The sequence below is a fragment of the Ranitomeya variabilis genome, chromosome 3 (genome assembly GCF_051348905.1).
Source record: "Ranitomeya variabilis isolate aRanVar5 chromosome 3, aRanVar5.hap1, whole genome shotgun sequence".
Classification (NCBI taxonomy): domain Eukaryota; kingdom Metazoa; phylum Chordata; class Amphibia; order Anura; family Dendrobatidae; genus Ranitomeya; species Ranitomeya variabilis.
In genome coordinates, this window is record NC_135234.1 from 652,597,064 (window position 1) to 652,622,633 (window position 25,570).

General features: G+C 41.1%; 1 protein-coding gene across 2 annotated transcripts in view; it reads left to right on the plus strand.

The window, feature by feature from the left end:
- PIP4K2C (phosphatidylinositol-5-phosphate 4-kinase type 2 gamma) overlaps window positions 1–25,570 on the plus strand; it is a 79,848-nt gene that overhangs the window by 39,667 nt on the left and 14,611 nt on the right. For both annotated transcript variants that reach the window (XM_077297752.1, XM_077297751.1), the window contains exons 2-6: window positions 4,957–5,054; window positions 11,134–11,230; window positions 15,109–15,255; window positions 17,197–17,343; window positions 25,089–25,127. In XM_077297752.1, the coding sequence (XP_077153867.1) occupies window positions 4,990–5,054; window positions 11,134–11,230; window positions 15,109–15,255; window positions 17,197–17,343; window positions 25,089–25,127 (495 nt within the window). In that variant the 5' untranslated portion in view covers window positions 4,957–4,989. The remainder of the gene's footprint in view (window positions 1–4,956; window positions 5,055–11,133; window positions 11,231–15,108; window positions 15,256–17,196; window positions 17,344–25,088; window positions 25,128–25,570) is intronic.

Genomic DNA, 25,570 nt, shown 5'->3' on the forward strand with positions numbered 1-25,570 from the left:
TTGGTGCATGTTGAAAACCGCTGCGGAATCCGCAGAAAGAATTGACATGCTGCGGAAAATAATCCGCTGCGTTTCCGCTCGGAATTTTCCGCAGCATGTGCACAGCGGTTTTTTTTTCCCTTAAGTTTACAGGGTACTGTAAACTTTGGGAAAACTGCTGCGGAATGCAGCAAAATCCGCAGCGTGTGCACATTCCCTTAATGTCCAAATAGGCAATAACTAACTATAGGCTTAGGAAGTGGGAAACGGTGAAGGGTCAAATGAATGGGCTACATTTTATAAAAGGACTAGGATGTGATCTATCACTAAAACAAAAGATTACACACTTGTGTTTCATTAGTAGGTTGACACTCCTAACTATTAGCAAAATTAAAAAGGAATAGAGAACGGGTCTGCCTGAAACGCAATAGCCAATCAGCGGGATTTATTCAGAACTACTGCTTCTGTGGCAAAATAAATATGTTTTTTGATAGAGGTAAGAGAACATTGATGAAGCCTTGGATTGTAGGGTAACTGAAATTGAGAATATGGCTCCTAGGAGATGTGGATTTGCTTCAAGATAATAATGTAGGGCACAAGCAATTACTGGCTAGACTTTTTGTTTTAATCACCCCTTTTAATATTGGCATGAAAGTGGAAAAATTGGGCCATGTTCACTATTTTCATAGCGGTATTTGTAAGTCAAAACCAGAAGTTTGTGAGAAATACAAACGTGTTTCTGTTATACTTTTCCTCTGATTGTTCCACTCCTGGTTTTGCTGCAAATACTGATGTGAAATACTGACCAAATATTGAACGTAGAGAATAAATCTTTGGGAATTCTGGGATGTATGGAGACTTGAATCATGTCAATGAAAGAGAAGTTCATTCTGTATAGGAATTTTAAGATAGAAGGATAGAGGTTCTAGGAGGTTTAACCCCTTCATGATGGAGATAATTTTGACCTTGACCAGGTCAAATTTTTGAAATCTTACCGCTGTCACTTTGAGGTAATAACTCTGGAACGCTTCAACGAATCCCAGTGATTCTGAGATTGTTTTTTTTTTTTTTGTGTGACATATTGTACTTTGATGGTGGTAAATGATGGTTGATATAATTTGTGTATATTGCAATTTTCCGAGTTAAAATTTTTATGCCCCTCAAAATAATTAATAAATAACAAAATAACATTTCCCACATGTCTACTTGACATCAGCACTTTTTTTTCGTTTTTGTTAGGAAGGTTAGGAGGGTTAAAAGTTGACCAGAGATTTCTCAATTTTCCAACAAAATTTACAAAACATTTTTTTTTTTTTTTTTAAGGGACCACCTCACATTTGAAGTGACTTTGATGGGCCTATACGACAGAAAATACCCAAAAGTGTCACAGTTCTAAAAACTGCACCCCACAAAGTCCTCAAAACCACATTCAAGAAGTTAATTAACCCTTCAGGTGCTTCACAGCAATTAATGGAGTGTGGAAGGAAAAATTAACATTGTTATTTTTTTTCACAAGTTTTGCTTTAGCCCCAAATTTTTTACTTTCACAAGGGTAACAGGAGAAAGTTGACCCCAAAATTTGTTGTGCAATTTTTCTTGAGTATACCGATACCCCATATGTAGTGGAAAACTACTATTTAGGCATACGGCAGAGCTCGGAAGGGAACCAGTGCCATTTGACTTTGTACGCAGAAATGGCTGGAATCATTAGCGGGCTCCATGTTGCATTTGGAGAGCCCCTGATGTGCCTAAACAGTGGAAACCCCCCACAAGTGACCTCATTTTGGAAACTAGACCCCTCAAGGATTTTATCTAGGGGTATAATGAGGATCTTAAACCCAAAGGTACTACACATTAGTGTTGAACGCAAGTGCTCGCTACTCGAGTTTGCATCTTGTGCTTTGGTGTGCACCAGTTATCACGGACGCTTGAGCGTCCCCGACGCAAACTGAAGTAGCGAGCACTTGTGCTCAACACTAGTCGTCTTATCGTCATAACTTTTAAAAAAATAAATAAATAAATTGTAACCCCAATGCTAACTTTAACCCTAACATTAGCCTAACCCTAATGGCAAAGAATAAAATAAATAAATATGATAAATTAAAAAAAAAAAAAATTTAATCTGTGTAATCTGAAGGGGATGACACAGGAGGGGGAGACATACGAATTATTAGTTTTTGGTCACTGTGATATGATCTTAGTGTGATCAAAATGAACCAATAAGAACAATTCCTGCTGTTGCTGTTTTTTTTTTTGGGGTGTGTATGAATGTATGTATTTGATATCTATGCGCTTTTTCACGACATCCTCTCTACATATATGGAGCTGCTGTTTATGGTCACCGCGCAATGATCGGGTTAAGATGGCTTCTGTCTCTGACCATCCCTGCACGTTGCTGTGGTTGGCTGTATCCCCCTCCCCTTGCGATAGCGGATGTTTGCCGATCAATTCTGATCAGCCAATCACAGCGATTTGACAATAGTTATAAAAAAAATAAATAAAAAAAAAAAGACAGTGATTGGTGCTGTCCCAGACAGTCACATCAGTCACAATGGATAGGGTAATCGCGACAATACCTTTGGTGATTAACCCTTTTGTCACCGATTGGCTGACTAATAGTTACTGACCAAATGGCACCAAAAGGGTTTATCTAAAATAACGATCACCACTCTGCACACCATCTATTCTTCAGATCTGGTGTGCAGAGCAGTTGTGTACCCTTTATACCTGTCAGTAAAAAAAAAATCATTGGTGGTCCGCATGCTCTTACTTCTGCTGTGTCTCCGGTGTGGTACTGTGTGACTAATCTGTGTGATCACAGCAGCAGAACTTCCCAAATCCGTGTTTCAGCCCCCCCCACTCAGCAACTGCTTTTTTAGCGCACTTTTTTGGTGCCTTTTACGTATATGTGCGCCCTGCATCCACACCCCTTTTGTATTTTGTGCTGTGCATTTGTGCTCAATTTTTGGCGCACTTTTTTTTTTTTACACGAATATGTGCGCTCCGCGTTTCCGCAGCACTCTGATCAGTATCGCTGCTGATCAGACTACACCAAGTGACATATTCTTTATTTTCATTTATTTTTTGCTATATGTAGAGTAGCATACATGGCAGTGTTGGTGACGTCCGGTTTTCTTGTAGGAAAAAAAAAGTTAAATAGCACAGAGTAAATTTATAGGAAGGATATTACAGTAGTGAATGTCACTAAAAAAAAATTTATACAAACTGTTTTTTTTTTTTCTTCTACTGATTTTTCTTATTTTTTTCTGTACTTTTTTTTTTATTGTAAATTATGAAATAGTACCCTTTCCACACACCCCACACAATACATGTGTAAAACACCACTTACACACACATCCCACTGGTTAGAAGAATAAAATAAAAATGGCCCATTCTTCAAGAAGAAGCTATTCAACAGATGAGGCATACGCTTTCCTTGCCCCCGACATGGATTCAGCCAGTGAGAAAGATAACCCATTTCTATATTTGTCTTCCTCCTCATCTAGTGAGAAGGGACCCCAGCAAGGCACTCCTTAAGCAATTGATCCCATATGGACTACGACCCCGAACATTATCGGCTTATATAGAGTTAATTGATAATGGAGGACTACCTGTCAGCAGGTTTCTCATGCTCTAGTGTTGATCTGTTGATTAAACAGTGATATCGAAACTATAGCAGGTATCCAGTACTTGACACATCACTGGAATCAGATTCTCTGCCCCTACATAATGCTGCTCTCAGATTCGGTGGCAGAGTCTCTGACAGACGCACTTTCATGGAGTACACATAATTAAAACAAGAAATTCCGATTGTCCTTCTAGTTGTCATTTAATCCTTGGCTGGTTACGTGTTGCCCATTCCAGCTGCTCAAACAACTGTTTTGTGTGACTTGGTGTCTGTAGTTGTGGTTTATCGTGTTAGTCATGCAAATAATCCCTTTTTGTGCCAGTCATTATCATCATCCGTGTAAGCATTTAGCAGTTTGCTGGCACTTTCTTACCATCTGTACGTCACTAGGGGACCGAGATCTCTGAGCAGATGATATAAAGAATTGCTCTGGGTCTGAACTTGTGGAGAAGTATCCACATTTACTGCAAGTTATAAACTGAAACCTCACCAGTTCTTGGACGGGTCCCAGGAATAATCTTGCCAGTGTGCCTAAAAAGAGCGGCTGGTGTGTAACTTTAGGGAGTTGTTTCACTTGGCTGTTTTAATCTTTCCTAACTCCGTGTAACTTCCTCCTTCTGCCTCCTAGATATCTCATTCCTACTTTATCCACCCAAACAGACTTATTTTATGTGAGCTTAAGGCCTCGTTCACACGTTCAGCATTTGGTCAGTGTTTTACCTCAGTATTTGTAAGCCAAAACCAGGACTGGAAAAGTATAATGAGAATACGTCCCCACTTCTGCATTTTTCACCCTCTCCTGGTTTTGGGTTACAAATACGGAGGTAAAAAAAAACCACCAAGTACTGAACGTGTGCACAAGGCCTATAGCTGTGTCCAAGGGAGTTTTTTTTTTCCTTTCTCTTTAAATGCATTAGACTACTATAAATAAGAAGGAAAATTCTGCCCAACTCTGGCAATGAGCGAGCACTGACCACTCCTGCCGGCGATTCTGCTGTTTCAGAACAGAGCAGCTCTTCCAGTCTGCTCTGCCCACAGGGCATGACTGCTGATTGGCTGCCGCCTCCCTAGCCACTCCCCATCAACAGACTAGGAGAGAAGCAGCTGCCCTGTCGATGTGACGTCACTGAAAGCCACAGAATCATGGGTACTAGAGGTCTGTGACTGCTCTGAGCCGGCAGAGATCGGTGCTGGCTACCACCTGCCTGTAAGTACTAGCCAGTAAGAGAAAAAATCGTCCTGCATAACCCCTTTAATCAATCAAAAATTGAATACATAAGCTATTGCCTTTAACACATTTAATTTCTGCTGATTATATATGTTTATGTTGTGTGTTTGTTGTTTTTTAGGTCAATGAGCTCAATCAAGTTCCTGTTCCGGTGATGCTTTTACCAGATGATTTTAAGGCTAACTCAAAAATTAAGGTCACTAATCACCTCTTTAACAGGTCGGTTGTCACATAGTTATCAGTAAATGATTGGTCTTTCATCTGTGCTGTAGGGAGATCACCACGGCCAGGAGCGTTGTCACATCTATCAGCTAATGGCAGCGGATCCTGGATTGCTGAGGTTTGCTCTACCACATCTGCTTGGCCCCATCAGCCATTACTAATATGTTGAGAAGAAAAACATTTTTTCAAGCATGACTGCTATTTCTAGTTGTGCAAATATTATTTTTTTTCCTGTAACATTTCATCTTCTTGATTCTTGTAGCCTTAAAGGGACTAAGTCCTAAAAATATAATAAAAGTAGGAAATGTTATAAAATAATAAAACCTTATATTCACCTCCCCCCTCTCACCAATCCAGAGCCCCCAGCTGATTTTTCTCCTGCAGTGATAATGTGCTGAACATGCCCACATGACAGCTGCAGCCATTCACTGGCCTTCCTGGTCTCCTAATCCCTCTTAAAGGGGCTTTTTGGTTGATGGAACAAATATATATTGATGATTATGGGATCTTCCTGCATTCCGTTATAGGTACAGTTTTTTAACTGAACATTTTCTTTCATTCTAAATACATGATGGAGCTCCATATGAACCCCATAATAAGTACATTCGGTACCACTGCTTCTGCCTCTTATTAATAACTAGATGGTGGCCTGATTCTAACGCATCGGGTATTCTAGAATATGTATGCGTAGTGTATAGCACAGCCCACTCAGTACATTGCGCAGGCCACGCAATACATTGCGCAGGCCACGCAATACATTGCGCAGGCCACGCAATACATTGCGCAGCCCACACAGTACTCGTATATTGCGCAGCCCACGTAGTATATTGCGCAGCCCACGTAGTATATTGCGCAGCCCACGTAGTATATTGCGCGGCCCACGTAGTATATTGCGCGGCCCACGTAGTATATTGCGCGGCCCACGTAGTATATTGCGCGGCCCACGTAGTATATTGCCCGGCCCACGTAGTATATTGCCCGGCCCACGTAGTATATTGCCCGGCCCACGTAGTATATTGCCCGGCCCACGTAGTATATTGCCCGGCCCACGTAGTATATTGCGCGGCCCACGTAGTATATTGTGCGGCCCACGTAGTATATTGCGCGGCCCACGTAGTATATTGCCCGGCCCACGTAGTATATTGCCCAGCGACGTAGTATATTGCCCAGTCACAATATTGACCAGTCACGTAGTATACAGCACAGAGCCACGTAGTATACTGTCCAGTCACGTAGAATGCACCATATCCCTGTTAAAAAAAAAAAAAAAAAAAAAAATACAAAAAATGGTTACATACTCACCTTCTGGAGCCTCCGGATTGAAGCGTCCGGTTACCGATGCTCCTCGCGCGCTCTGGTCTGAAGATTGCATTGCGGTCTCGCGAGATGATGACGTAGATGATGTATGCAGCGGTCACCGGGGCATCGCGAGGAGCATCGGTAACCGGCCGTTCGATCCGGGGGGGCCACCGGAGGGTGAGTATGTAACTATTTTTTATTTTTTTAATTATTTTTAACATTTTAACATTACATATTTTTACTATTCATGCTGCATAGGCAGCATCAATAGTATAAAGTTGGTCACACAGGGTTAATAGCAGCGTTAACCGAGTGCATTACACCGCGGTCAACGCTGCCATTAACCCTGTGTGAGCGCTGACCGGAGGGGAGTACGGAGCGGGCGCTGTGACCGGAGGGGAGTACGGAGCGGGCGCTGTGACCGGAGGGGAGTACGGAGCGGGCGCTGTGACCGGAGGGGAGTACGGAGCGGGCGCTGTGACCGGAGGGGAGTACGGAGCGGGAGCTGTGACCGGAGGGGAGTACGGAGCGGGCGCTGTGACCGGAGGGGAGTACGGAGCGGGCGCTGTGACCGGAGGGGAGGAAGGAGCGGCCATTTTCTTCCGGACTGTGCCCGTCGCTGATTGGTCGAGGCTGTTTTGCCACGACCAATCAGCGACTTGGATTTCCATGACTGACAGAGGCCGCGACCAATGAATATCCGTGACAGACAGAAGGACAGACAGACGGAAGTGACCCTTAGACAATTATATAGAAGATATTTATTTATATAGCACCATTGATTCCACGGTGCTGTACATGAGAAGGGGTTACATACAAATTACAGTAAACAAACTAACAATCAGAGACTGATACAGAGGGGCGAGGACCCTGGCCTTGAGGGCTTACATTCTTTATGCAACACATCTGTCTTTGTTCGTTTATTCTTCTAAGTGGAACAGAAAATAGGAATGTCCAACTGAAAGTTGGCCTAAAAGTCTATTAACCAGAGCAAAGATTGTCTACATAGGTCCGTTCATCACTGCCAATTAATGTAAGTTGTGTAGTGTCTTCTTTCCTGTGACGCAGAGGGGCCAAAGCGGACACCACTGTGGGAGTTATGAGCTCTCTGACTGTGGATTACATGGTCCACCAGTTGTTTGTGTAGATCCCAGTACACTCTAGATTTATCGGGCAATAGACCTGTTTCTTTACCCCAATAGAGTGACTCTGTATTTATTCTGGCTCTGGAGGTGAGTGGGCCCAATAATGTCACATGTCTAGATACATTTCAGCAGCAGGCATCATGTACCTGTCCTATTCTAGTGATTAGCGAGTTACCCAGCAGATACAGTAGTGTTTGAAGCCCAATTACCCCTTTAAGTAGGTAGAGCGATGTGTATATGCACACATATGACACACACACTTCAGCTGCCCCCAATTCTCCACTCCCTCATGTAATCATGTATGTGTATTTGGCAGCTCTGTGTGTCTGGCAAACAGATGAAACACAACCCTAACACACTGGGCTCTTTAGGCTCATTCTATCACAATACTTTACATATTGTTTCATTATCTGCCACATTCTCTCCCAGCAATGTTTGGAATCCTCGTGCGAGGCCCGTTATCTACAATGCCATACTGGCAAGTGGATGTGCGAGTCTCTCAGGAGATTTCCATGACCGCTTTTTCATTCCTTAGGGGCCTGTTCAGTGATCCCCAGTTGCATTCCTCTTAATATACTGTATATCAGGGGTGTCAAACTGCATTCCTCAAGGGCTGCAAACAGGTCATGTTTTCAGGATTTCCTTGTATTGCACAGGTGATCATTTAATCACCTGCACAGAATGATTCCAGCACCTTGTGCAATGAGAAGGAAATCTTGAAAACACTCATGGTCTGAGGCCCTCGAGGAATGCAGTTTGACACCCCTGCTGTATATGCAGCAATACCATTACTGAGGCTTGGACACCTTGCTTGGATTTTATTTGAATGACAATGCCGAGAACTGTACCAACATGAAATATCAAAACAGAACACTAATACACATGTATACATACACTAACATAATGTTCAGAGGTAACCGAACATCAGGAACTCGTCTCTAATAACGGAACGGTCAAAACCATGAAGGAACACGCATGGAAACATGGAGTAAAGATACAAAGCCTTGTATTTCCTCAACATACTCCCCTTTTACTCTGATGTCTGCTGTATACACCCTTGGCTCACTGTTTTCTGATGCGTCCCTTCCCGGTTTTGCTGCCTTACGTCTGAATCTACAATGTGCACGTTCCAGTAAGTACAAGGAAAACCAATGCATGAACCAGTGTGTCCAAACTTTTGACCAGTACTGTATATGCATGTTGTATACCTAAGGTACATATTTTTTGCTTGCGCCAACAGTGCGTATATACAGTACTATACAAAAGTTTTAGGCATGTGTGGAAAATCACCTGCAAAGTTAGAAAGCACTGAAAAAATGTAAATAATTTATTTTTATCAATTAACAAAATGCAAAATGAATGGCTAAAAGATTAAATACAATCAATATTTAGTGTGATCACCCTTTGCCTTCAAAGCTGCATCAATTCTTCTATGTACACATGTACAAAGTTATTGAAGATCTCGACAGAGGTTGTTCCAGTCATCTTGGACAATTAACCCCAGATCTTCTGTGGATTTAGGCTTGTGAGATCCTTCTGTCTCTTCATGTAATCCCAGACAGACATGATGATGATGATGATGATGATGATATCACCATGGCTCTGCGGGGGCCTTTTCCATGTGAAAACAAGGTGTCCTAGAAGAGAACTCTTAATGACATTGGCTGCATGTTTTGGTTTATTGTATTGCATGATGGATAAGGTCTGCCTATAGTTCTCGGCATTGCGGACACCAACAAATGGGCAATATTGAGGACCGTAGAGGCAGTTGTCAGCCAAGGAAACTTAGTGCAGCAGATGAGGCACATCATTTTTGCTTCCCTTCAAAAAACAAAATATGTCCAGCAGAGCCATCATCTACGAAATGGCATCAACCTGTTGGGACACAGCGACACTGATCTACAGTTTGGAGAAATCTGGTCAGAAGTAGTTTTCACAGAGGAATTGTAGCCAAAAAACATTTCCATATCGAGGTATTGATTCCAAATGACTCAACTATGCATGAAAACATTGGAAATAAGGTGTAGAAAAATGTCATCAGGTGCTCCTCACTGATTAGTCAAAATGAAAATATTTTGCTGTAACAGAAAGTATTTTGTTTGCCAACGGGCTGGAAATCAGTACGATAATGAGCATCTGCAGGCAACAGTGAAGCAAGAACGAGCTTCCTTGCACGTTTGGGCTGTTTTTCAGCAAATGGAGTTGTGGATGCCAACAGAAAATCTGTGGTTAATTTTCCAAGATGTTTGGATCAATCTACCTGAATAGTTACCGTACTTCAAAAACTGAGTACATAGAAAAATGAATGCTTTTTGCAAAAAGGTGGTCACCCCAAATATTGATTTTGATCTAGGTTTCTCTTCCATTAACTCACTTCGTTTTGTTGTGTACTGTATGTTACAGCAATCTCCCGTGTTTTTCATAAGTCTGGCCTATATGGTAGTTTGACAAGAACAAAGCCTTTTCTTACAAAGAAAAACATCCTAGCCGACTGTTTTGTCACAACCTAGGTCTTCTGACAAAAGCATATGGGAAAAAGTGTTGAGACTGATGAGGCCAAAGTGGACCTTTTTGGCCATAATTCCAAAAGGAATATTTATCGAAAGCCAACACTGCATATCACCAAACGAACACTATACCCACAGTGAATCGTGGTGGAGGCAGCAATTTCCTTTTGGGTTTGTTTTTTGACAGCTGGAACAGACGTTTGCTAAAAAGCTGAAGATGAAACGGAATTTCACCATTCAGCATGACGACTACCCCTAGCATACTTTCAAATCAACAGAATGGCTTCACCAGAAAAGATCAAAGTTTTGAAATGGCCTAGACCTGAATCCAATTGAAAATCTGTGTTGACCTGAAGAGGGCGCTGTCACAGCAGATGCCCTAACAATCTGACATATTTATGGTGCTGCTGCTAAGATGAGTAGGCTTAAAAACAGTAAAAATCGGCAAACTTAGATCATGCATTTAGATGCATGAACAGAAAATGTGGAGAATCTTTTTAAAATCTACACAGCTATTTTTTTTTTTCCTAGCTTGTGGATGATTGGTAAAATGTCATCCCCTTTTCTACTGTAATACACTGCAGAGTTTACAGCTATATGGTGACACCACTTGTCGTGATATCTCCGCACTGACAGGAATATGAACTATTCCACTGCTTTATTGCCTGAGTGTTAGAATTGCAGCTTTTTATCTCCAGCTTGTGTCACAATCAGGAGTCCACAGATGTCACAGCACATGAATAGATACTGTGTCGCTGAGGGAATACAGGGAGGCTAGCACAAACAGATCTCTGGTCATGAAGCCCGAAATTGGTTTAGTTTTTAAAAAGTTCACTAAAGCAACATATCCTGGTTGTGTAATAAAATGACATTACTGTTGTGTTGATTTATACTGTGGCTGCGCTGTACCGCCAAGTAACATTTGGCATTGTATCTATACGTTCTCTGCATATTTACATCTTATAGCTACATAGCTGGTGTACAGAGTTAATAAGTAGTCAATGGCCCGGTCAATGCATCGCCTGAATCTCGTCTTGTGCAAGTTAGTTGTGATTATTTGCTCCTTCTGTTTTTTATATTTTTGTTTCTATTAAAAAAACATTTTTTCAATTTTAAATATTTTAGGGAGAATTTACCTAGTCACTTTAAGTTTAAAGAATACTGTCCACAAGTTTTCCGAAATCTCCGTGAGCGTTTTGGAATAGATGACATTGATTATCAGGTAAGTTTATACTTATTAATATAAACCAGGGAAAGTGTTAGACACTTTTTTTTTTTTTTTTTTCTTCCTTGCAAATTGTTTGCTGCACAACTAATTGAGTATTCCTGCTCTGTTTGGAACGTATAGGGACTTGCTAGTAAATGAACTATTTTAAGGGCTTATCCGGCTTGCAACACTTTCCACGATCAGTGATGGTTTGGGGAGCCATGTCATCTGCTGGTGTAGGTCCACTGTGTTTTATCAAGACCAAAGTCAGCACAGCCATCTACCAGGAAATTTTAGAGCACTTCATGCTTCCCTCTGCCGACAAGTTTATTGGAGATGGAAATGTAATTCTCCAGCAGGACTTAGCACCTGTCCACACGGCCAAAAGTACCAATACCTGGTTTAGAAACCATATCACTGTACTTGATTGGCCAGCAAACTCGCCTGACCTTGTCAAGAGGAAGATGAGACATCAGACCCAGCAATGCAGATGAGCTGAAGGCTGCTATCAAAGCAACCTGGGCTTCCATAACATCTCAGCAGTGCCACAGCCTGATCGCCTCCATGACACACCGCATTGATGCAGTAAGTGATTCAAAAGGAGCCCCGACCAAGTATTGAGTGCATTTCCAGAACATTTATTTCAGTAGGCCAACGTTTCTGATTTTAACCCCTTTCTGACATCAGGTGTAATAGTACGCAGATGTCGGACTCCCTCCCTTTGATGTCGGCTCCGGCGGTGAGCCCACATCTTTCCGGGGACATGTCAGCTGTTTTGAACAGCTGACATGTGCCTGCAATAGTCGCGGGTGGAATCGCGATCCACCAGCAGCTATTAACCAATTAAATGCCCCTGTCAAACTCTGACAGCGGCATTTAAATTGCGCTTCCTGCAATCTCTCCTTTACGTGATCGTGGGTCACCGGTGTGTTGGCATGACAACCTGAGGTCTCTTGGAGACCTCTATGGTTGTCAGTGCCGGCTTGCTGTGAGCGCCACCCCTCTATGTAGCAGAGCCGAGCGGGTTGTGGCAGCTTCTAGTCTCCTATGAAGACTATTGAAGCATGCCGCAAGTAAAAAAGTTTTTAAAAATATTAAAAAATAAAAAAATATATAAAGGTTCAAATCGCCCTCCTTTCGCCCCATTCAAAATAAAATCAAACATGCACATATTTGGTATCGCCACTTTCAGAATCGCCCAATCTATCAATAACAAAGATTAACCTGATCACTAAACGGCGTAGCGAGAAAAAAGTAAAAACGGCAGACTTACATTTTTTTGGTCGTCGCGACATTGCATTAAAATACAATAACAGGTGATCAAAAGAACGTATCTGCACCAAAATGCTATCATTAAAAATGTCAGCTTGGCACGCAAAAAATATGGAGACGCTACAGGAATCGGAAAATGGTGCTATTTTTTTTTTAATTTTATTTTAACAAAGTTTGGAAGAACCTAGACTTCTTTGGTGTCTCTGAACTCGTAATAACCTGGAGAATCATAATGGCAGCTCAGGTTTAGGCTAGGTTCACATTTGCGATTGAGTCCGCAGCGCCTCGTCCGCAAACGCATGATAACGCTGCGGTTTTTTTATCCGCATCAGCTTACGCATGACGGATAAAAAACCGCAACGTTTGCGCGTGTTTTTGCATGCGTTCGCTTTTTTATGCGCATGCGTTTGTTAGGGAAAAAAATTTCAAGGAGAATTTCCTTGACACCAGCCACGCCAAGTAGGCGTGGCTCATGGGATTTCTCTATATAAACCCTTGTGCAAACGCAAGCGAACGCATGTCCTTGCGTATGCATGGGTTCCCATAGACTGTAATGCTTTTATTTGACGCACTCCTTCCGCAAGCTTCTGCATGTTTATGGCGGAAGAAATTTGCTGCCACAAAAATTCTAACATGGTGCGTCAGCCGCGCCCAGCCGTACATCGCCAAAATACGCATTCGTAAGCAAACGCAAGCTAACGCATGCACCTGCGTCTACAATGTAAAAGATATGAATTCAAGACGCATGTGGATGTATGCGTCCGAAACGCTGCGGACATGACCGCAAATGTGAAACCAGACTTAGCATTTGGTGAACCTAGTAAAAAAGCCAAACAAAAAACAACTGTGGGATTGCACTTTTTTTGCAATTTCACTGCACTTGGAATTTTTCCCGTTTTCTAGTACACGACATGGTAAAACCAATGGAGTCGTTCAAAAGTACAACTCATCCCGCAAAAAACAAACCCTCACACAGCCATTTTGACCAAAAAATAAAAAGTTATTGCTCTGAGAAGAAGGGTAACAAAAACTGAAAACCCAAAACCGAAAAAGCTCCGGGGGTTAAAATGATTTTTCAAGCTGGTGTTATAAAGTATTCTAATTTACTGAGATAATGACTTTGGGGTTTTTATTGGCTGTAAGCCATAATCATCAACATTAACAGAAATAAACACTTGAAATAGATCACTCTGTTTGTAATAACCCTATATAATGAGTTTCACTTTTTTTTATTGAAGAACTGAAAAAAAATTACCGTTTTTTGATGATATTCTAATTTTGTGAGACGCATCTGTAGTTCACAAACACAGGTGAGAAAAGCACTTTGCTTACTCCAGAACCATTTACCAGTTTTTGCAAACTCCAGGAAATGTAAGATGTGAAAGAAATCAAAAGAAAAACCATAATTCTCAGCTTTTAGAACCGAAGAAGAGTTTCCTGCACGAGCTGGAAATGCCTGGTTGTAACTTGGTGCTGGGCTTTACAGTCTAACGTTACTGAAGCTGAGCGCCAAGTACTTTATATTCATGAGTCGTACTTTTTAGAAAAGAATCCATAAAATCCTCTTAAGGCAAATCTGCTTATCACGGTACAATGAAATGTCTTTGAATTTCTAAAGGCTCCTCTGTGAGAGCGGCAGTAGGAAAAGATGCTTTTATGTAGGCATGTTATAATGTAGAACAAATCCATTGTATTTTTACTTTACCATAATGGGAAGTTAAATGCAGTCCAATGCTATATCGTGGTTCTTAGACCGACCACAATGCCCGGACTGATGATAGGCCTCCTGTCCGGAGCTCACAGCCTCCTATGTGCCTATTAGGCAGGCTGTAAGGACGAGTCTAGAGACTCGTGGCTTTTTATGTAGCATTTTCATGGCCAGATTTTAGCTTTCAGTCACTAGAAAATATTAAATCCACTGCAAGCAGTGCATTGTTCGTGCTATTTTTAACACTCTTGGTGGGGTGTTATCATTTTTTAGTTTTTTGTTTTTTTTTTATTTCCCCCCTCAACTCCTCAGAAAAATTGCTGCTTGCTGTAGTTCGATATTTTACCCTCTGTATAATTCTCACATCGCCTTGGGATTGTGAATGTTCATGATATTGAAAAAATCTATGTAAAATCAAACGTTGTGTTGTAGTCCATTAATCACCAGGTATCTGGGAGCGTCATTCTGCGGACAAATCTTTGATGAGGTCGCAGCAGTTCCTTATTCTGAGGTTTGTTTGGTTCCTTGGAAATCAAAGTGATGGAATATTATAGCGACTAGACAATATTTCCTATAGATGTAGAACCACTCTAAGTTTGGCTGTCTGTCTGTATGATGTGATGTTGGCCATGATCCTCCTATGCAGTCCGAATTACACCTACGGTAGTTTTAGATTTCGCAGTGTCCAGATTCTGTTCCCTCCACTGAGCCAGGAAAAGTTATGTAATTGGAAAATGAACATTGTTGACTACTTTTGACCAGACTATGGTTAGATTTGCTGGCCATACCAGCTTCTGATCTATGCTGGGATAAAACAATGTTGTCTGATTGTAGTATGAATGTTTACTTCCCCCCGCATCTTCATTCATTAATTACATGTGCCTGACATCTGATCTCTAATCTTTTATTGTAGGTGTCCCTGACACGTAGTTCTCCATACACTGAAAGTGAAGCTCATGATGGACGATTTCTTCTGGCTTATGACAAGACTCTGGCAGTTAAGGAAATCTCCAGTGAAGATGTGGCAGACATGCACAGTATCCTCTCTGACTACCACCAAGTAAGTAAAGCTAAAATCGAAGAACGTATTGGCGTTTCATGCTGCTGTGTGTTTTCTTATTTCTATGTGATGTCAGTTTATGGTGGAGGGGGTATATGTAGGATTCTATGAGTTCCTACAGAAATAGTATTGCTACCCCCCCACCATTGCAGATTGGTAGCTGTCAATCACTCTTTCTCAGAGTCCTCACAGCTGTTTGCATGTAAATAATAAATGAATTACTACTAAAACCTGGGGGCCGCCAACTGTTTTTTTTTTCTTTGCTGCTAAAGAAAAGCTACCATAGGAGAAAGGTGATGACTTCCTTAGGTTGGAATAACCCTTTAAAGCAAGTCTATCTACGGGGTTAGTGATAACTTAGATTAGTTGAATTTAGTGGCATATGTCCGACATCTTCATTCAAGTCTGACACTGAACAAGATAGCGGAGAGCACCGCAGGACTTGGTTATATCTTTAGTGTCCTAAAGGAGTTGTCTCATGTTAGTAAATTGTCAAATTTGTAAAGTGTTTGTAAAAATGAGCATCTTTGCTATTTACTTCTCATTAAAAATCCTCTCTGTTCTCAACAATGAAGGGATTTTAAATTTCATAGTTTGTTTTGTAGGTTACCGGTCACCCCTACAGTTTCATAAGCAGGGAGCATGCTCAAACACTGGCAACCCTGCGCTCATCCGATAATGCAGAGGCAAAGCTGCAAAGGCTAGCCGCGCTGGAGAGCGCACAGTACATGCCAGATGAGCAGAGACGGGTGCGTTCCTGGAGAACAGTCTAGAAACAACCCTGTTAAGGGTCTCGTGCACATTAGTCAGCTGTCTCCCTCAACTCCTACATACACAGGAATGCTTGGTTCAGCTGAGAGGTCTACGGACAGTCACCTCTGTCCAGGGAGAGCAAAAGGATCAGATGCTGTAATTTGGCATGCCGGATCCTTCCCTGACATTTTGGGATGCTCCATACATATTAGTCTGTGAGCTGATATCTATGGTTTCTGTTGGCATTCAATGGGATGGCGGGTCATAGGATTAATTTACTGCACTAGTCACCTCTTATCTGTGATGTTGCTGCCAAGAGAGAACAGTGAAGATTAATCCCCAGTTCTCACAATCATGATTTGTAGTGTGGGACTCGCATGGATCTAAGGGTACCGTCTCACAGTGGCACTTTGGTCACTACGACGGCACGATCCATGACGTTCCAGCGATATACTTACGATCTCGCTGTGTCTGACACGCTACTGCGATCAGGGACCCCGCTGAGAATCGTATGTCGACGACGAAAGAAAGTTTCAAACGATCTGCTACAAGTGTCCCGCTGTGGCGGCATGATCGCATCGTGTAACAAAGGTGTGCACGATATTGTATACGATGTGCGCACAGTAACCAACGGCTTCTACATCGCAAATACGTCATGAAATTATCGCTCCAACGCCGTGTATTGCGAAGTGTGACCGCAGTCTACGACGCTGGAGCGATAATTGAGCGACGCTGGAGCGTCACGGATCGTGCCGTCGTAGCGACCAAAGTGCCACTGTGAGACTGTACCTTAACTTTTATCGCCTATCTAGATGATAACTTGTTTAGGCTGGGATACCCCTTTACCTAGATACAAAATTCAGCATATTGAGGGTTGTTGAAACCTGAAAGCTTTCTTATTTTTGTGGCATCTTACACATTTTCCAGTGTTATTCCCAGGTTGCTTAGTGTAATTTTTTTTGTTTTGTTATTAGCTAAACTTTTTGAGAGATTACCATGAAATAATGCTACTGTATCAGTATTTCCTAGTCACTAGTGTTTTATAAATATATTAACTAATATATATAATTGTGATGTGCTACAGAATGTTGGCGCTATATATTAGTATGGGTGTTACCTTGTAGATAAAATGGTGTGCAAATATGAGATCCTTGTAGACTGACATCTTTATTTCTCTCTGTCTTCTAGCATATTGTGAAATGTCACGGTAGCACACTTCTTCCTCAGTTTTTGGGGATGTATCGTCTGAGTGTAGACAATGAAGACTCCTATATGCTGGTAATGAGAAATATGTTCAGCCATCGCCTTACTGTTCACAGGAAGTATGATCTTAAGGTGAGCTTGTGTTTAATGGCCTTCAGATCATTCTGGAAGCCTTATTTTCTTAATTATTATTTATTTATATAGCACCATTGATTCCAGGGTGCTGTACCTGAGAAGGGGTTACATAGAAATTGTGGTTGTTGCTTACAGTAAACAAACTAACAATTAAAGACTGATACAGAGGAGCGAGGACCCTGCACTTGTGGGCTTACATTCTGCAGGATTAGTATGTGTGTGTTTTGCAGCAAGGCTTTGTCTCTATGGATCCATGTAAATGCCAGCCCTTAAACTGATGCTAGGTCTGCAGAGCCTGCACCTTTTCCCAGCTTAACTCCTTCCACATTACATGTGGATTAACATCCTGGGAAGTGGTCCGCATGTGTGGATGGGGCTCAGAAGATGAACTCCCTCCACACACGGCTGATGCCGGCCTTATTACATAGCCATTATCTGTCTGTAAGCACCACAGCTAAAGCAGAGTTCCAAGCATGGTTATTCACCATCTAAACACCGCCGTCAATCTTCGAGATCTGCTGGTCAGCACCAGGCACCAGCAGGGAATTTTCCTATTGGTTCCAGAATTCTGATCAATCTGATAGACCCCATCACAGTGATCAAAGGCCCAATAATTAGTAAATCATCCCCGTGTCATCAATTTAGATAAAATATACACTGACTGGCCACTTTATTAGGTACACCTGTCCAACTTCTTGTTAACACTTAATTTCTAATCAGCCAATCACATGGCGGCAACTCAGTGCATTTAGGCATGTAGACATGGTCAAGACAATCTCCTGCAGTTCAAACCGAGCATCAGTATGGGGAAGAAAGGTGATTTGAGTGCCTTTGAACGTGGCATGGTTGTTGGTGCCAGAAGGGCTGGTCTGAGTATTTCAGAAACTGCTGATCTACTGGGATTTTCCCACAACCATCTCTAGGGTTTACAGAGAATGGTCCGAAAAAGAAAAAAAATCCAGTGAGCGGCAGTTCTGTGGGCGGAAATGCCTTGTTGATGTCAGAGGAGAATGGGCAGACTGGTTCGAGCTGATAGAAAGGCAACAGTGACTCAAATCGCCACCCGTTACAACCAAGGTAGGCCTAAGAGCATCTCTGAACGCACAGTGCGTCGAACTTTGAGGCAGATGGGCTACAGCAGCAGAAGACCACACCGGGTACCACTCCTTTCAGCTAAGAACAGGAAACTGAGGCTACAATTTGTACAAGCTCATCGAAATTGGACAGTAGAAGATTGGAAAAACGTTGCTTGGTCTGATGAGTCTCGATTTCTGCTGCGACATTCGGATGGTAGGGTCAGAATTTGGCGTAAACAACATGAAAGCATGGATCCATCCTGCCTTGTATGGAGCATCTTTGGGATGTGCAGCCGACAAATCTGCGGCAACTGTGTGATGCCATCATGTCAATATGGACCAAAATCTCTGAGGAATGCTTCCAGCACCTTGTTGAATCTATGCCACGAAGAATTGAGGCAGTTCTGAAGGCAAAAGGGGGTCCAACCCGTTACTAGCATGGTGTACCTAATAAAGTGGCCGGTGAGTGTGTGTGTATGTATATATATATATATATATATATATATATATATATATATATATATATATATATATATATATATATATATATATATATATATATATATACACATATATATATACATACATACATACATACATACATACATACATACATACATACATACATACATACATACATACATACATACATACATTTTTTTTTTTTTGTTTAATTTCGTCCATTCTTTGCTGTTAATTTTGAGGGTTAGGGTATTTTCAAAAGTAAGAAAAAAAAAAAAGATTGACTACAAGTGTTGGGTGCAAGTGCACTACTTGAGTTTGCATCGGGTGCTTGGGTATGCACTCAATCGTGTATGCTGGAGGTCAGGCTTGTTTCACTGATGTTAGATGCCCAAAAGACATGCAGGGATTGGCTGCCATACACAGGCATTCTCTTGCATGTATTTTTATATTGTCTAACCACTGCGAAACATGCCGCCTTGGGGACTCGCTTGAGCCCCCGTAATACTCTGTGCATACTCGAGAACTTGTGCTCAATGGTAGTGTTGACCTATTCAATATGATGACCTAATATTATTAAATTCTGTGTAGTACTTTTTGGGTTTGAAATCCTCACTATACCCATTGGGGGCTGTTTCCAAAATGGGGTCATTTGTGGGGGGTTTCTGCAATCTATATTGGCCCATTTATGTTCCAAATTAAAAATGGTGGTCCTTTCTTTCCGAGCCCTGCTGTTTGTCCAGTCAGAACTTTTTGACTACATAGGGGTAACAATCTGTGGGGTCCACTTTTTGGTGTTACCTCTTGCAAAAGTGACAAAATAGGGTAAGGCAACATTTTAGAGGTAAAATTTTATTTTTTTATTTTTTTCATTCCACTTTGCATTAATTCCTGTGTAGCACATGAAGGGTTAAAAAAAAAAGGTCCTGACAACAGTTTTATTTTGAGGGGTTCGGTTTTTAAAAGAGTATCACTTTTGGGGAGTTTCCAATGTATTGGCTCCTCAAGGTCCATTTAAATGTGAATAGGTCCCTAAGGAAACAGGTATTGTAAATTTGTTGTAAAAATGAAATTCCTGCTAAAATTTTAACCCCTCTAACATCCTACCAAAATAAAATGACATTTGAAAAATTATGCAGATGTAAAGTAGGCATATGGGTTATTTTATTGATTACCGTATTTTGTACAGCTTGACTAACTGGTTTAAGGGCAAAAAGATTGAAAGTTTGTAAATTGCAATTTTTTTTTCCAGTGTTTTCACAAATAAGCACAATTCATATCAATCAAATTTTACCAATATTATGAAGTACAATGTCACGGAAAACAATCGCGAAGTCAGTGGGAACCGTTGAAGCGTTCCATAGTTTATAACCACAAGTGACACTGGTCAGATTTCTAAAATTTGGCCTGGTCATGAAGGTCAAAATGAGCTCTGTCACTAAGGGGTTAAACGAAGAACCTCATGTTCTGTTTTGTAAATTTTTGCCTGACAGCATTAGATCAATAGGAGTCTTGGATATGCGTTCCATGTCTTTTACAGCTATGGTATTAGTGATCAAACGATCACAGCTTAGAGTCCCCAAAGGTGAATTAAAAAAATGTAAAAAAAAAATTAAAAATTCATATTAACTCGCTTTTTCAACATTAAAAATATAATTAAAAAAAAAAACAACATAGTATCGCCGCATTCGTAAATATTCAATATGCTAAAATATGGATTAATTAACCTAGTAAACACTGTAAGGAGAGAAAAAATCAAAATGACAGAATTTTTTGGTCATTTCACCTCCCTAAGAAAAAATGTATTGATGAGCAGCATGGGGCAGCACGGTGGCTCAGTGGTTAGCACTGCAGCCTTGCAGAGCTGGAGTCCTGGGTTCAAACCCCACCAAGGACAACATCTGCAAAGAGTTTTTGCATGTTTGCGTGGGTTTCCTCCGGGTTCTCCGGTTTCCTCCGGGTTCTCCGGTTTCCTCCCACATTCCAAAGACATACTGATAGGGAATGTAGATTGTGAGCCCCAACAGGGACAGCAATGATGATGTGTGCAACCTGTAAAGCGCTGCGGAATATGTTAGCGCTATATAAAGATTATTATTTATTATAACCAATCAAAGCATTGTATGTATCAATAAAAACTTCAGCTTAGTGCGCAAAAAAAAAACACCCTTACTCAGCCATATCATTAGAAAAATAAAAATGTTGTCTCAGAAAAAGTGGCAACACAGCAAAACAATATTTTTTTTTTAAGAATATTTTTTCACCACTTTTATAGGAAGAAATTGATTCATGTATGCGATCTCCATAATTGGAATGACTTTAACAATGGTGTTTCCAAATTTATTTATTTTTTTGCAGTGCAATGAACGTTGTAAAAATAAAACCCCAAAAAAACAATGACAGCATTGCATTTTTTCGCCATTTTATCCCACTTGTAATTTTTTCCCATTTTAAGTACATCATATTGTAAAATTGACATTGAGAAGTACAACTCATTTCACAAAAAATTAGCTCTCACACGTCTGTCAATGGAAATAGAAGAAAGTTAGGACTTTGGAAGAAGATATGGAAGAAATGAAGGCACAAAAATAAAAAATTGAAGCCCCGCTCTGTGTAGCGCAAGCGATCGGATGATCGCAGCTTCTAGTCTCCCATTGAGACTGTTAAAGCAAGGAAAAAGTAAAAAAAAAAAAATGTATTTCAAAACGCTTTCCATTCAAAAGAAAACAATAATAAAAATTAAAAATACACATTGAGTAACACTGAACGCGGCGATACCAAATCTATCAATATATAAAAAAACTAATCTGATCGATAAACGACTTAACGAGAAAAAAAATTCCAGAATTACGTTCTTGGCCACCGCAACATTGCACTAAAATACAATAACAGGTGATCAAAAGATCGTATCTACACCAAAATGATATCAATAAAAACATCAGCTCGGCACGCAAAAAATAAGCCCTCACCCAACCCCAGATCACGAAAAATGGAGTCTTGGGAAATGGTCTTTTTTTTTTTTTTTTTCTTCTTTTTTTACCACTTAAATAAGAACCCAGACATGTCTGGTGTCTATGAACTCGTAATGACCCGGAGAATCATAATGGCACGTCAGTTTTAGCATTTAGTAAACATGGTGAAAAACAATTGTGGAATTTCACTTTTTTTTTTTGCAATTTCACTACAGTTTGAATTCTTTTCCCGTTTTCAAGAACACTATATAGTAAAACCAATGGTGTCATTCACAAGTTCAACTCGTACCTCAAAAAAGCAAGCTCTCACATGGCCATATTGATGGAAAAATAAAAAAAAATTATGGCTCTGGGAAGGAGAGCAAAAAAAAATGAAACAAAGCTGGAAAACCCAAGGTGGCGAAGGGGTTAAACATTTCTTAAATAAAAATATACCTAGTGTTTGGATATTTTATTTTGCTTTAACCCCTCAACTACCGCAGATACGCATTAAAACAGCGGCTGCTAGAGGTACTTATTTCCTCATTGCCGTTTTAAAACTGTGATCGCTGTAATGTCCCCCCGGAAAATCTCTGGGGGCTGTGCTACCAGGGGTAGCGGAGACCCTGAAAAACATGATTAGAGCCGGATTATCACGCAAAAAAGTGTGCCCGCAGTTAAAATGATTTCTCTCTCTTATGACATGACATACATGTCAGAGGAATAGAGAAATGAGACCCCCTGATACCTCTGCCATCCCCTGGCTCTCCTGATCCGGCTCCCGGCCCGGCATCATCTTCTTGGAAAAAAATGGCATGTGCAGTGCACCTGCCGTATTCTGCCGGGCCCGTAGCCGGCAACAATAGGATATTTTTCCTATTGGTTCCTTTTGATCACTATGATATACCTTTATCACAGTGATCAAAAGAAAAAAAAATAGTAACTAAAATTCCCCTTTGTCATCTTTAGATAAAAAATTATAAAATATTTTTTTCCTTCCTTTACAGTTGTGATTAGGGTTGGGGTTTGAATTTTTTTTTTTTGTCAAAATTTAAAAAAAAATAAAAAATGACGATATGACATTGGTGAGCGCAACTGCTCTATACTAGAGTTTGCATTGTTTCCTTGGATATGCATGGAGTATCGCGGATCCCTGCATGTGTTTTTTTTTTTGTTTGTTTTTTTGGTGTTCTAACAGCCGCAAAACATGGGGGACAGGGACTCGTGCATGTCACTTGAGCACCCGTGATAGTCAGTGCATATCCGAACACCTGACGCAAACTATAATAGCGAGCACTTGCGCTCAACATGAATGACCACATTCAATATGACGGCAGAATTTGATAAAATTAGATCATATCTGTATGTTCAAAATGCTCACTATACCCCTAGATTAAGTCCGTGAGGGGTTTGGTTTCCAAAATGGTGTCACTTGGGGGGGGGGTTTCTACTGTTTAGGCACATGAGGGGCTCTCCAAATGCGACATGTAGTCCTCTCCTTATTCCAGCAAATTTTTACATTACAAAAGACAAATGGTGCACCTTCCCTTCCAAGCACTGCTGTGCACCAAAACAGTAGATTTCCCCCACAAATAAGGTATCTGCGTGGTCAGGAGAAACTGCACAATACATTTTGGGGCATGCGCAATAGCAGCTGTCGGCGATCTCCTAGAGCTGCTACTGCGCAAGCACGGGCGGTGCCATCTTGGTGGAGGACATTTTTTTTTTTTTTCTTCAGCAAGATAGCGCCGCCGGCATCTGCACAACAGTAGCTATCGGATCTCTATACAAACCGATAGCTGCTACTGCGCAGGTGCGGCGGGCGCCATATTCAAAATGATTTTTTATTTTTTTTTATTTTTTTTTTACCAAGCCCAAGTAAATCTGCAAAAGTGAATAAGTGCAAAGTGCACATGCGATTATGCTGCAGTGCGGGTGCCAAGGCTGGCACCTGCCTGCAGAAGTGTTTTTTGTTTTTAATTCAGTATGTAATGGTATATTCAGTATGCAAACTAGGGTCAGTGACCTGTCAGCAGCCTGCATTATGAATATATAATCAGAGCATCACATACGTGAACCCCGCCTCAGGACACGAGCATATCATTAACACAAAACTAAAAATGAAGATTAAGAAACCACCACAAGACGGATTTCATCAACCAAGGCATCATTTTATTCAGTGTAACAGCGCCGACCTGACACTGTGTGAAGGTTACTGAGCACAATTCTGCTGACAGGTTCCCTTTAAACCGTATGTACCAAAAGATCTGGCCTGGTCGTTGCTGAGGTAAATGGCTCTGGGCTTGATCGCAGACAGAAAAATCGTGCAGAGCTCTGTAACAAGTGTTTTACCTCACATTGATTCAGATCAACACGGCTCAGCTCTGCTGTATAATGTTTTCCATGTTGCAGCAGATTGCTTTTCATTCACGTTTTAGCTCAGAGAGACAGACATTCCATGGAGGATCTACTGGGAGGTCAATAGGAGCTAATAAAACTATTAGGATAGTGGACACAGTGAAGGGGTGCTTGGCGAAGAAGAGGGCAGTGATCCCAGAGGAGGTGGTAGTGCCGGGATGTGATCTGCTGCACAGTGATCTGTTGTCCTCATTCGCAGACTTAAGGTAAAAGTGAATGGCTCCTGGTTCCAACCCCTACCTACCCCCCTGCAAGGAGGTGAAGCACTGGAGCTCAGTGTAGAAGAGGCTGCAGATGGCGTATGTACAGTGAATACTCACTGAGTCTATAGTATGGTCTGTCCAGGAATTGATGGACTATAAATGCTATATCGTCAGCATCAGATTGGAGAGGGCCCAGCACCAAATCTGATGTAAACATGTGGATTATAGCTGCGCTTTGCAGCTCTTCAATATGTTGCATCCGCTGCGGAGTGCTGCAGTACATCTCCTGTGCACAGACGACCTCTTTTACGCCATATCAGGTCAAGGAGCTGATGTCACGTGCATCGTCTATATACATGCATGGTCTATTTACGTGCTGTTCTTTACTCCCTGCCCTGTCCCTGTCTTCCTAGGCCAGCAGAGGCGCTTTGGGAAAATACACATCAGCACCTGGATTTGCTACGGCTTAAAAACATAACTCCTCAAAATTGCCAACAGGACTGTAAAATGTGCAGTGTGACCTCCGGTAATGACTTTCTTTTGTAAAGTTTTGCACTCTTTGGATTCCGATATCACTGTATTTTAGTTGAGCATTGTACCATACTGATTCTCTTTCTTTATATCATTCACAGGGATCTTTGGTTTCTCGAGAGGCTAGTGATAAAGAGAAGGTATATTTCTTTTCCTTTCCACTTAAGAGCATACATACAATGCACTTCTACCACCATTTTCTTCGGTTTTCCCTCCTTTGCATATAACTATTGGGTATGAAGCTTGCCTTTTTTTTTCTCTTGTCAAGATCATAGGTGCAAACATTTTATTTTCACCAACTATAAATGGTAAAATCCAGCACCATAAGAGGTTCTATAAAGATCCAAAATTATAATTACACTAAAAGTACTCTTTTCATTAAAATGGCATTTAGACGTGGAACCCCAGCCCATCAGGGCACTATTATAGTGTGCCGATCAGCACTCACGCTTCTGCTTCCACATCATTTTAGTTTGGTCATTTTTATTTTTCCCCGCAAAATGTTTTTTAGTTTACACAGACCAACAAATAATAACAGAATCATTGCTGATAAGATCGTTCTGTCCCCATGCAGTATATAATT